This window comes from Haplochromis burtoni, unplaced genomic scaffold, assembly GCF_018398535.1.
Source record: "Haplochromis burtoni strain Fernald_Lab_line unplaced genomic scaffold, NCSU_Asbu1 Contig_43, whole genome shotgun sequence".
Classification (NCBI taxonomy): Eukaryota; Metazoa; Chordata; class Actinopteri; order Cichliformes; family Cichlidae; genus Haplochromis; species Haplochromis burtoni.
Window position 1 is genome coordinate 295,473 of NW_024582404.1, and position 13,059 is coordinate 308,531.

General features: G+C 39.0%; 1 protein-coding gene across 1 annotated transcript; it reads left to right on the top strand.

Annotated features, from left to right (window-relative positions):
• Positions 1–5,299: 5,299 nt before the first annotated feature.
• On the top strand, positions 5,300–7,468 carry LOC121814393 (C-X-C motif chemokine 13-like). The gene is made up of 4 exons (XM_042220103.1): positions 5,300–5,526; positions 6,078–6,195; positions 6,739–6,819; positions 7,042–7,468. The coding sequence occupies exons 1-4, from the start codon at positions 5,463–5,465 to the stop codon at positions 7,094–7,096; spliced, it is 318 nt and encodes a 105-aa protein (XP_042076037.1). The 5' UTR covers positions 5,300–5,462; the 3' UTR covers positions 7,097–7,468.
• The last annotated feature ends 5,591 nt before the right edge of the window (positions 7,469–13,059 follow it).

Here is a 13,059-nt window from a genome sequence, read left to right on the forward strand (position 1 = left end):
AATAATTATGCACACCTGATATAGGGTGTTGATGTCATTAGACCACACCCCTTCTCATTACAGAGATGCACATCACCTAATATGCTTAATTGGTAGTAGGATTTCGAGCCTATGCAGCTTGGAGTAAGACAACATGCATGAAGAGGATGATGTGGACAAAATACTCATTTGCCTAATAATTCTGCACTCCCTGTACACTGAAGAATTTTAAAGAGCCAGATAGTCCTTTTGTTAGAGGGACTAAACAAAGACAGCAGCATAACCCACATTATTTAAACTTATTTTTTTCTCTCTTTTTAAACATTTAAATGGCAAACATGAGGCTAAGTTTGGCTTTGGTAAGAGCTGTTCACCACAGCTGAAAGTTTCCAGTCAGAGGAAGCTGACCGAGTGCTTCCTCCTGCCTGCGGTGGGCGCTTGTTGGACTGGAGACCAGTGTGGTGAAGAACTGCATACCACCTTCATTGATAACAGTTTTATTATTAGTCCTTTATTTATCCAGGTAAAATCTCATTGAGATTATTTGACAAATTCTGATCTATCTATATAGTTTCTGTCTTCATCTACAGTGGAAGTGAATTTAATTTAATGTTTAGGTAACTGGCAAAACTAGCGCGCTAATTTCTGCTAACTTCTAACTCAATTATTATTAATAATTTAATATATTCTGTTTTCACGGATACCGGGGTGTTAAACTTAATTGTTAAACCTGGTAAAGCAGCAACACTGATCATTTAATTAAAGATGAAAGAAGTTTTTAACTCTCAGTGTGCCGCAGTGTTCGTTTGACTTTGGTACCTGAAGGGGACGGAGTTTTGGACCCAGATTGCTGCAATCTGGGTCCAAATCGTGATTGGCTGTCCTAAAAGTCGCTAGAAGTCGCGAAATGATGTCATCGCCTAATTTGCATAATAGATCATGCCTATGCAACAGACGCTGTAGGAGAGAGAAAAAACATTGTGGAGTTTTTGTTTTTTTAATGTCACAATTCCAACCCTCCTCCTTTATCCGTACTTAGGACTGGCAAAAGTGACCCGAAATAGGCACTCTGGCCGAGTTACTTTGTGTGTGTGTGTGTGTGTGTGTGTGTGTGTGTGTGTGTGTGTGTGTGTGTGTGTGTGTGTCTTTTTAAGTAGTTTTATACCTTGTGATTCATAAAAAACATTTTTAACCATTAACAATCAAAAGGGACATAGCAAGCCTCACCAGACAGCGGCTTCGCTCATGCAAATGAGCCATATTCTATGGTGATATTTTAATTTCTTATTGTTGCGTAACATTGTACCGGTTTTACCGTGAACGGTATAATGTGGCCCAGCCCTACCTCACATTACTAAAACAACAACGCCTATATGTATTGCACTATTACATAGTTGTTATTCAAAAACCTCTTCTTGCTTCAGGGCATATCTCAACCTTCTTAGAATAGTTAACTTCACTTTCCACAGATAGGAGCGTTAGCTATTTCCTGTTGTTGGGTGCTAGCTACCTTTGCCTGTCTCTTCTGAACCCGAATCTTCACCAAAGATTGGTCGTCATCCCACTTACCTTCCAGTAAGGCGGTCCTTTTTGCACAGTTTAGCACACCAGCTACCACCGTTCATCTTCAGCCAAGGTTACCAAGCCAACTAACTCACATCCTTCGACGTTAGTATACCAGCTAGCAAAAATCGCAACTTTCCCTTATACTGGAGGACGCGGAGACTCCAAGGTATGGGGTCTCGAGTAAGAACACACACCAGGTCTGCTTGTGTTGCTTTGGGCTGGAACATGCCCAGCTTGCAATCGAAACCCCTGGTTCCTGCACTGCACCCGCTTCAACATGAGGAGTCTCAGACGATGACTGATGTGCCAAGTTAGCCTGTTGGGAACAGACCCCTTTTTGCCCACAGCTGAAACTGGGGCTGATTGTGGCCAGTGTTGGGGAGTAACGGAATACATGTACCGGAATTATATTTAAAATACATAATATGAGTAACTCTATTCCATTACAATAGCCTCTTAATGGCTCTAATGCCTGTGTCTCAATTTCGCGGCCCATGTCACCCCTACTCAGTGTTGGGAATGTTACTTTTAAAAAGTATTCCACTACAGATTACATGCCCCAAAATGTATTTTGAAACGTATTCTGTTCCGTTACTCAATGAGAGTAACGTATTCTGAATACTTTGGATTACTTAATATATTATCATGCTATTTACAACTACATGAATGTACTATTGCTGTGTGACTTATTACTTTTACTGAAGGTTATTTGCCATACCAATACCAACTAGGTTTTAAATCTTAATATAAAATGAGTAACAGTAGGTTGACATTAGGTAAGGCTGAACTTTCTGCAGCGATCTCGTATAGAAAACTATTCCGCACCTGTAAAACAGGTTCGCGGCTCCGAACCGTAAAGGCGTAAAACCCTAAAGGGACCTCTGGCTAATGCACCCAGTTCCGTGTTGGGCCCGTAGCTGAAAACTAGCTTTACTTTGTTGTCTGAGTCAACTTTGCTAGCGAGAGACAGAGAGAGGCGTTGAAAGGCTGCTCCAACGGAACTTTTTGTTTCGGAGGAAAACACGAACACAGCGTACAGTCGAGTCTTAAGAGCTTACTTACAACTGGGCTCAGCATTCTCCCCGCTCCCTTTCTCTTCTGAAAATTACAAAGGCCGCATATTAGTGATGTGTCGGTCGCGAACGAAACGGCTCTTAGAGCCGACTCTTTGAAGTGAACGACGCGAGCCGGTGTGTTTTTTTTTTTTTTCTTTCTCTCACTTTTTTCTTTTACGGAGCCCCGCAGGGGACATGGGAGAAAAAAAAATTAAGACGGACTTTTGCGAGATCTCGCAAAAGTTTTGCGAGATCTGCGCAAAACAACTCGGATCTCGCAAACTTTTGCCGAGACTGGCGCAAAACTTTTGCAATCCCGAGTTCGGTCTTATGCCGATCTCGCAAAGGTGTCTTATTTTTTTTTCTCCCATCCCTCTCGTCTCCTTATTTTCCGCTTCACTCCGCACGTGAGCCTTGTGCTTAGCTGGATGAGGGGGGAGGGGCGGTAGTTACACTCAGTAGCACAGGAACAGAGCAGGGAGGAGAGAAGAGAAAGAGGCCAGGGACAACAACAGCAAATCGTCACATTAGAAAGGTATAGTAATCATCCACAACTATTTTCAGTTGCAGATGATAAAGGATTCAGAAAGTTTATTCATGCAGTATAGACAGAGAATATCATCGTTCTTTTTGTTTTACATATTATAATTATATTATATATAATATTTTTTTTTAAAAAAAAAATTAATAATTATTATTATTAAAATATAATATATATATAAGGCAGCACGGTGGCACGGTGGTTAGCACTGTTGCCGCACAGCAAGAAGGTCCTGAGTTCAATTCCAACATCAGGCCGGGGTCTTTCTGTGTGGAGTTTGCATGTTCTCCCCGTGTTTGCGTGGGTTCTCTCCGGGTACTCCGGCTTCCTCCCACCGTCCAAAGACATGCAGCTTGTGGGGATAGGTTAATTGGATAATCCAAATTGCCACTAGGTGTGAATGTGAGTGCGAATGATTGTGTGTTGTATAGGGTGGCAGGCAGCAAACGGCCTTCCGGCTTACTTCACTCATGGTGGAGCAAGCCTGCAAGCCGCAAGCCGGTCTTGCAGAGGCAAGCTGATCTTCACCTCTCATTTTTGTCCAGTTTTACAGGTTGGAAGTCTCTGCTACAAGTAGTGGGCACTGGGTCCTTGACATAAGCTTGTCTGGCAATACTGGAGTCTCCATTTCCCATAGTGAGACGGTGAAATGAATGCTAGAAATGAGGTAACTTGCGTAACCCTGGTTCTCAGAGTACCATGAGTAAGACATCTCACCAGACAGCCCTTCATGGCGGGGCAAAGCGACAAGAGGTGCTTATCTTAAATAACAACTATGTAATAGCACAAGCTATTTAAGGGCGGGTGGCTCTGCCCGACATAATGATTGCAATCACCAGCCAATCAGGATTGGCAGAATGAGATAAATGCATCTGAGGAATATGCGGGGAGGCACATTCCATAGTGACACATCTCACTCATGCAACTCTGAGAACCAGGTTTATGCAAGTAACCTAAAGTTAACACCGTTCATGTCATTCAGACACACTTTGCTCCGCCCCCTACTCGCAGCTTCCTGCTCTACTGTGTTTAGTCGACCTGAGCCCTGAGCCGAGGTACTTCCCTGCTGTAAATGAAAAAGTTGCTAACAGTGATGAATGTTGGACAAAGAGTCCCTGCTGTGCAAACTTCATCAACTTATGTAAACACACAAAATATCGTAAAACAAGAAATAACTTTAATCCTTGGAAGGAAAAGAGGAGGAAGGAGATCCCTCAGACACGCTGATCCCCAGCACAGAGACAGAGGCCACTTTCAAAGTCCCTCAAGAGAGGCAGATATTATCCAAGTAGCTCATATAGTGGTGAAAGTTTCAGTCATGACCAATGTCGTCTTTCAGCATTACTTAATGTTGAAGTGTTATTAGTCATCACAGCTGTTACTTTATGAAGGGGGAAAGTATGTGCATAGGCCAAAACCACAGCCCAAAAATAAAACAATGGCTTTGGATCCCTTTATTCCTTTCCCTCCTTTTTTCTTGATATTTTCACTTGAAAATCATATTTAAATTTAATTGTAAGTGTAAAAAAAACCAATAAACCTAAAGCAAAACATTATTTAGGATTGATTACAGCAGCTCTACACTAAACCACAGTGCGGCATGCTGGGGAGACTTAAAAATGAATCTTTAGGGTCCTCTTATGACCCACAAAAGCATTTTGTGATTGATCAGGAGTTCCCAGTCTGATTCCAGCAGATGCGCGTAAATAATTTTTATCGGTGTAATTCTGGGTTGTCCATCTAATTTTCATGTATGAGAAGCAGTCTAATTTAAGGGGCTGAGACAAAATTCCCCCAGTCAATAAAGCAGAAACGGAAAAGGTTAACAGCCCTCAATTACGGAAGTGCTGCTCTGCCAAATGAAATATTTTACTTTATTTATGTATTTATACTAGCAAGGTGTAACCGTTGAAGTGTCTGAGTGTATCTGAGCATCTTTACAGCCTTAGATTTGGAGCTAGCATCCAGTAATCAAAGAAATCCCCTATTAAATGTACTCAGTATTTACGTGATTGGTAATCATATATAACATTTATAATTATATAATATGCAATTCAACATGTTTTTATTATATAATAATATGCAATTATATTTATTATTTTATTTTACAATTCTGTTTTTATGACATTTTATTTTGAGCAGTGACGAAATGGGGGTTGATAAATTTAGCACAGTGAGCAGAAAACTAAAGAAAATGTCACAGAGTTTCCAAACTTACTTCCTCTTTCTCAGCTTTATAAACCCACACTCGACTTCGTTCACTCAGACTTTCTCTCTTGCATCCTCACTGGTCCTCAAAGGTCAAAACAACCATCACGAAGATGAACAAGCCACTGCTCCTGCTGGTCGCTCTGACTTTCTGCTGTTGCATCGCGTCTCTGCATGGTAAGAAAACATTACTGCTTTAATTCAGAATATTTGTACAGTTTGGTATCTCACAGGAGGGCAAAATATGCCATTTGATTTTGAGGTCATTATTTTATTCATATTTATCGTCTTACTTTAGTTGTTCTGTTTAAAAATACATTAGACAGACAGATCGATAAATTATTGATCCCACAAGGGAAATTTTTATGTTACAGCAGCATGATAAAGAGTAAATATATACTACAGTCTACAGCACTCTGTAAATGACACAGTTAAATAAAAGTGCCACAGGCGCCTGGTGAGCAGCTTATATTGAGATACTGCAGGCATTTATATTTTTACATCAGTGATAAAAAACAAAGAATAGTAGAAATGTAGAAATATTAAAATATTAGTAGAACTATTAAAACTTTTTCCTGTAGTTGAAAGTAAATATTGTTTTGAGTGTTTGAAGGTTATCACCCAAAGTCCATCTACTGGCTTCTTTGGGGCTTCTTACTGTTTCTTACTGTTTCTTACTGTTTTCACAAACTCTTTCCTCCTAAAATAATATAAATGCTTCTTTTCAGGTTTTACCATAAATACCTGCCGCTGTAGAAAGACGACCATGAGACCTGTTTTTGCTAAGATGGTCAAGAAGATTGAGGTGACTCCTGTTTCAGGACACTGCCCCCGAACTGAAATCATGTGAGTATTTGCAAAGGTCACGTTTTTTAACGGTGCTTTTTACTCTCTACTGTAATGCATCACAGTTTATATTGAAAGTGTCTTTAAAGATTGCAGAGCACAATAAAATAAAGCTTTCTATAGAAATGTTGTGGAAACTTACAAAAATGCACACATTTGAAATACTCAAGTGTACTATATGTACTTTATTGTTGAGAAATATACTTTATTACTTGAGTATTTTATCTTTTTATCTTTAAGAGTTTTTCATTTTAAGCTTTTATACTGTAATTTTAAACTTTTTCACTGTTCTGTGAACCATGTAAATGTCAATAAAGCCCTTTTACACTTTGAGCTTATTGTATTATAACTGGCACTGATGATGATGATGATGATGCAAGTTTGAAGTTACCTGCTGACACACAGAACTGTAAACTAAGAGCAAAAATGAAACTTTTACTTCATGTCTTAGTTTTGTTTCTGCTTCAGTTTCAATCAAGTTTGTGCGGCGTGATAATTTCTCCATTTTTAAGTAATGTTTTGAATCTTCTGCTTTCTCAACAGGATCACTGTGAGGTCTGGTGCTAAGATCTGTGTCAATCCAGAGGCCAAGTGGTTTCCAGGCCTTCTCAAAACTCTGCAAAAGTGAGAATTTCTTATCAGTCATACACTTATCACTTTTAGAATACATATGAACATTTCATAGAACCGGCATTTTTAACGTTTAGCTAACTTTCTATACAAAATCCTATTAACTTAGTTTCTGTATTTACCGGTCAAAAGGGGGGCATTTTTAGAGCCAAAACTAATTTGCTTATTTTGAGTTATTCTGATTATTAACTCCATCGTTTTTATTTTGAATTACAGGAAGAACACCGTCTCAACCACTGGGCCACGCACTGCTTCAACACCTAGCTTCTGATCACACGGCAGATCCATTCCTCCCTTCATCAATCTGAATTACCTGTAGCAAGTCTGTTGTATTCAGCCCGAATACAGTTTCATTTTCTCTAGTGTTATCCTTTGATGACAAAGGTATAATTCTTAGAAAATCACATAATGTGAATGTGATTTTTTTTATGCTTGAAATTCTGATAGAATTGATAAAAATACCTTTAAACTGTGCCACCTTAATATTTGAAGAAGGTACTGAAGAAGATTGTTGCACACCTTTCACTTTAAGTTTGTATCTGTTACTGTTGCATTAAACATGTGTATTTGTACTTTTTAATTAAAAAAAGATTTTTGTAATACCCACTGCTATGATGTCAATATGTGTTGTATCCCTGAATTTTGACTTTTTAAAAAAACATAAAAATAAAGCACAGACAAGAAGAGTTTTCAAAAAATGACATTTTATTGCCTACAGAGGGTGTGAGTTGTTGGGGAGTGTCTCTGAAGATTTGTTTGTAACTGACAGGTGATGCTCACATATAAAATACAGATGGAGCCTTTGCAGAAGTCCTCACTTTATTCACGTAAATATCACAGCTTCAGGTTTTTCTATACGACTGTTTTTGGGAATCGCGTAGCTTCCGAGGCCATTTCATTTCCCACAGTCTGAACATTGGATGAAGCAGGTTTAAAATACTTATTTCATTTTTGTTGAGACATTGGATTCATTATTTATTTATATGGAATTACGGATTATCTCAGAAAATAATTTAAATAGACAAAAAAAAAAAAAATCACATTCACCATGTTTTTGTTCCCTTAGTTTTCTCCAATAAATCCTTATGTCGTTTTTAATTGTAGTCCAATGATTAATTATCTCACTTTTTTAACAGTTGGGGACCCATGACAAATGTGATAAGCTGTGATAAACCCTAAAGATTTCGCTCTAACGTAAACAGGATTTACATAAATCTATATAAATTAACATTGCGAGAAAATGAGTTCCCGCTTGAGAGCACTTTCACAGGATATTTGTGTATGTTAGATGAACATGTAATCTCTAAATTTTCTCAGATTAAATCACTTTTATCACTTGTCTTGTGAAGTTTTCTACCAGAATCAAATTCGTGCATTTCCTTGATTTGAAATTTAAATTTTAGAAGCCAACAGGAATTCTACAAAGGAGAGATCTGCATTTCTCTTTTTTTTTGTCAGAGGAACTAAACAGAAATGACGTCGTCACCCACATTATTCTTTTCCTCTTTTTTTTAACATTTAAATGCCAAAAATGGGGCAAACTTTGGTTTTGGTAAGAGCTGTTCACCACAGCTGAACGTTTTCCAATCAGGGGAAGCTGACTGGGTGCTTCCTCCTGCCTGCGGTGGACGCTTGTTGGACTGGAAACCAGTGTGGTGAAGAACTGCATACCACCTTCATTAACTTCATTATTCAATTCAATTCTTCAATTGAATTGAATAACATTAACATTAACTTTAAAAACTCTCTCGAGAGCTAGACAGCTGTTGGTGACAGCTGGTGGCCTGAAGACGCACGCCCAGTTTTTATTCTCTTACCTCACATTACTAAAACAACAATGAAAGGCAGAAACTTTAAAAATACTTTAATTCATTTTGCAGAAATAACAGAATTGCATTTCTGGCTTTTGTCATTTATTTTAATTTTCTAAAATTCGGATTTGAAAAATTAAAGTTGCTCTTCATCTTTGAAAATCTGTTGAGCTTCTGACTTTCTTAATTAATTCTTTCTTAATTAATTTTCCACAGTGAATTAAAGGAGACCGATTCTGCTTTTTCCTGTCTGTCTGCCATCTCTGTACTGATCCAATGTTCAACATGGCCAAAGTCTGTAATAATGAGGTCAGAGTGTGTACAATACAAGTTCAGGCTTCAGACTGATGCAAACATCCTGTTTTCCTATTCTTGGGTCTATATGATGGCAGAGAAAGTGAATATACCTAATATGGTCATCTCAGGCACAGAAGCCCCACCCACTTGCAGCTGATGAGGGGCACCCAATCAGTAGAAAACGGGCTTAAAGGGAGCTAAAATACCTGAGTTGCTGCATCAAGGCTAAACATGATGTAAATAAAGATTACCTTGAACTGCAATCCACCTGAAGATGCTCCAGAGTGGACTGGATTAGGACTAAGCATAATAGGTCCCCTTTAATCGATATAATGCCATTTTTCATTAGTTGTATTTCTTAAATTTTGTGTAGAGATTCTGCAGCGAGCTGGCCTACAGCCATAAAATTCAGAGTACAAACATGACAATGAAATTAAAACGTCTGCGTGTTTCCCCCAGTTACTATCGCCAGGCATCGTATTCACCACCAAAGACTAATGGGCAGTAGCCGAGACAGTTTGAATTAACAGTGGAACAAAAATTAAAAATCAACTACAGCCAGACATCAAACATCAGGATTTCTACGTTCAGAAACTCCACGTGATGCTTGTGATGATCTTTGTCCTAGCAAGGAAACCACAAACAAGTGAGAGTGACCGTTTTACATAACGTAGCAGAAACTGAAGGGAAAGAAAGTCCTGAATTCCTCCCACAATCTGACCACATGAAAAGTTGGCTTGGAGGGATGGAAGGATGGATCGAAGGGTGTTGGCTGGGCGATGGTGCTGGGTTAATCTCTGAGGGTCGTGGTCTCATGGGCAGTGTTGCTGTTGGAGAAACTGTACAAACTAGGCACATTGTTTGTAGAAAAAGTGTATGAGGTGCATCTACAGAGACAAAATTAACAAGTGAACTGCTTTCAGGTGATGACAGTTTGGTATTGTTGTGGAATAAATGCGAACGTAACTGGTGTTTAATGTGTGTGAAAGCAGAAATGACAGGAAAACAAAAGCAGCAAGTGAGGCTTTGAGATGACACTGGAGAAATAAAACCCATATAGACGAGCTGCTTTTAAACCTAGAATATTTATGGTTTTTCTCAAAAAAAAATAAATAAAAATGTTGGTAATACTGAGTAGTACAAAGTACTAATTGAAAGACTGCATGTTGGAGACAGAAAATGCCCGTAGTTCAAAAACAAGAGCTGGAAACAGAGACACGTCCAGTCTCTACAAGAGCATCAGAGACAAATGTGGAGGTGGTATTCACACGAGATCTTTAGAAGAAAATTACAACACCAAGTACACGTTTGAATTGTGAGAAAATTTTACGCCCCTTTATCAGGAGAATGGTACATTCCCCTCACAGATGTGAAAGACATGCCGTCATCAAAGACAGATTCATTTATGTACAGCTGTGGTACAAAAACCAGGAAATAAAAACCCTGTGAGGTTAGTTCAGGAGTGAAGTATAGGCCTCTAAATGCTCACCGGGATCGAATCCACCGAACCCAGAGGTGAACTCCTTAGCGTTAAATCGTGTGCAACAGAAGGCCAGTAAAAGTGAAGAACCTGCGATTTAAAGCTGCAGCTACACGGTCACACGCCGCGCTGTGCCGACGCCACGTATCCCAGAATTATGGCTTTCAAACACAGGAAAAGCTTTGACTGGTTCAACTAATCCAGGTTTACTACACACTACAGTGCGAAATGTGCCAGATATGTTTATCACTAAGAGGCACATCTGCCTGCACAGACAGGACTGAGTGTCAACCATCATGCTGCACCAGTTAAAATGTGTAGAAAAAGCTGGTTTTTAATATCAGATGTTTTGAATTCATTCTTTGAAATCAGATGGTTTCTGATTTAACTAAGCTTAACTTTTCTGTGTTCAGACCAGTGGTTCCCAATCTTTTAAACTTTTCCTGTTCCAGTGTAGAAATGAGGGAAAAAATAAGATAATAGGACACAATGTACATAGTAAGTATGTCCAAGGTTTCAAATAATGAAGTCAGCATATGTACATGAGCTACGTGAGCTTAAATCCCGTGCTTCATACTGCTCTGATGCTCTGCTTCAGACAGTTTTTATAACTCTCGTTTCTTTATGAGGCCAAATAGAGAGGAAGTGCCAAATAAGGTCATACTGGCACCTGCAGGTTTTGAGGGGCAACTAATCAGAAGAAATTTGACTTGAAGAGAAGGGGGAAGGGAGCTAAACAGCTGAGTGGCGACACTAAGATTAGTTTTTTTTCTACTCTTAGGTCTGTATGAGGCCAAAAGATGGATATCCTTAATTTGGTCATCTGAGACACAGAGTCCCCACCTAGCTGCAGTTTCAGAGGGGCGGCCAATCAGAAGAAAGCTGACTTAAAGAGTGGGTGGTCTTAAACCAGGAAGAGTATGGGGCTGCACAGACACATTTAGATAGTTAGGTTTATTATTTTTGTCCTGGTTTTTAAATTTAATGGTATTTAATGAGGTGATATTTCTTGGCACCAACAGTGTCTTTATGACAGATACAACAGAAGGGTTAAAACTCTCCTCTGTGCCTCTTTATGAACACTTTACATGTACTTTAATTTTCCTTGTTACTACGAGCCCCCACTGGTCCACATGCCGTACTTTGAGAACCCGGGTCTGAATGAGAGAGGAGCTAAAACTGGTCGTTTCAAACAGAAGAGGAACTAAGAGGCTGCAGTGAGGCCCAGTGTAAGATAAATAAGGATTATTCTGAACAGTAATCATACAAAGCTACTCTGGTAGATTGAGCTGGAAACACATAACATCCACTTTAATACAAGCCATGTCCACTTGTCTCAGTTTGCATAGCTGAATTGTGAGCAGTGTATTGAAAGAGTGATATTCTGTTTTAAGACTTTAACAGCTGACAGAAATCACACAACGAGTTAAAAAGGGCAGAGACTAGAGCAAAGTTCCCATAATAAACAGGATGCAGATTTTAGTGTGTGGATTTGCAGCTGCTGGTTTAATCATGTGAGATTTCTTTGAGGAAAACTCCAAAACATTTATGTTCCTCCCTCTCCATCTTAAAAAATAATTTCTCATTTTCTTTGTACTGGCACTGAAAACATGTAGTACTGACACCCAGTCCGATCCCTTATCATTCATCGCGTCAGCCTCTCTAAAGGCCTTAAAGCAAACTAAATTCTTATTCAATTAAAACTGACCAAATATGCTTTATTTGTTTCATCTAAAACTAGGACAAATGTGATTTTCCCAGGTTAGGAGTAAAAGTGCATCAGTATTTTATCAAAAATGCACAAAGACCTGGGACTTCTATAACGACAAGATGAACAACAGCATATCCGTATGCAAACACATACATTACCTGTGCTTTTTCAGAACAGTAGCTTCCTGTTTGGTTTTGCTCGTACGACATGACTCTGAGAGTCTTTAGTGTGAAAGGTGCTGCTGGATGCATAGCATAGCCCTGAGTTACGACTTACAGAATAAAGAGCTATTCCTTCTAATCATCTGACACAAATACACAAAGTTTAGAGTCCACAGGGATCTGGCATTAATCGGCTCCGAGAACCAAATTCATAGCGAGCATTTTTAGTAAATACATTCAGCCTCTTGGTCAGGAAACATTGACTAAAACATTAAACGATATACGTTTTCTCTCTGGCACCGATAAATAAAGGTCTTATTACTGACGGAGGACATGTCACTTGCTGCGGGGGATTCTTTGGCCAGGCAGATCAGGGGTTTAAAAAAAAAAAAATCACAGCATGAAAAGCTCAAAACTGTGAAGCGGACTGTTTGTGGATGTCAGGAAAAAGGCAGTGTCTGAGCAAATCCGCCTGCAAGGCTTAGAAAAATATTCGAACAACTGATTGTTTTTATTACTTCAGAGCTGCAGAGAACAAAAGCCTTTGCAAAAAGAAAACACTTTTATAAAAGACGTACCGCACCGAGGTAAAGTGAAAGAAATTCATACAATGCTGAGTGACATGGGCCTAATTCTAAACATGGATCCAGGATGACGCATACCTCCATGCTAAATAGCATTACTTTTAAAAAAAACACCAACTTGCACATTTTATCCTTAAAAATTTGCACCCATTTCCCCGCTTATTATCAAATTAGTTTTTTGAAACTCAAA

Coding starts and splice junctions, on each gene's coding strand:
- LOC121814393 (XM_042220103.1), top strand. CDS start 5,463: ATGAACAAGCCACTGCTCCTGCTGGTCGCTCTGACTTTCTGCTGTTGC. Junction 6,196..6,738: donor TGCCCCCGAACTGAAATCAT/GTGAGTATTTGC, acceptor CTTTCTCAACAG/GATCACTGTGAGGTCTGGTG. Junction 6,820..7,041: donor CTTCTCAAAACTCTGCAAAA/GTGAGAATTTCT, acceptor TTTGAATTACAG/GAAGAACACCGTCTCAACCA.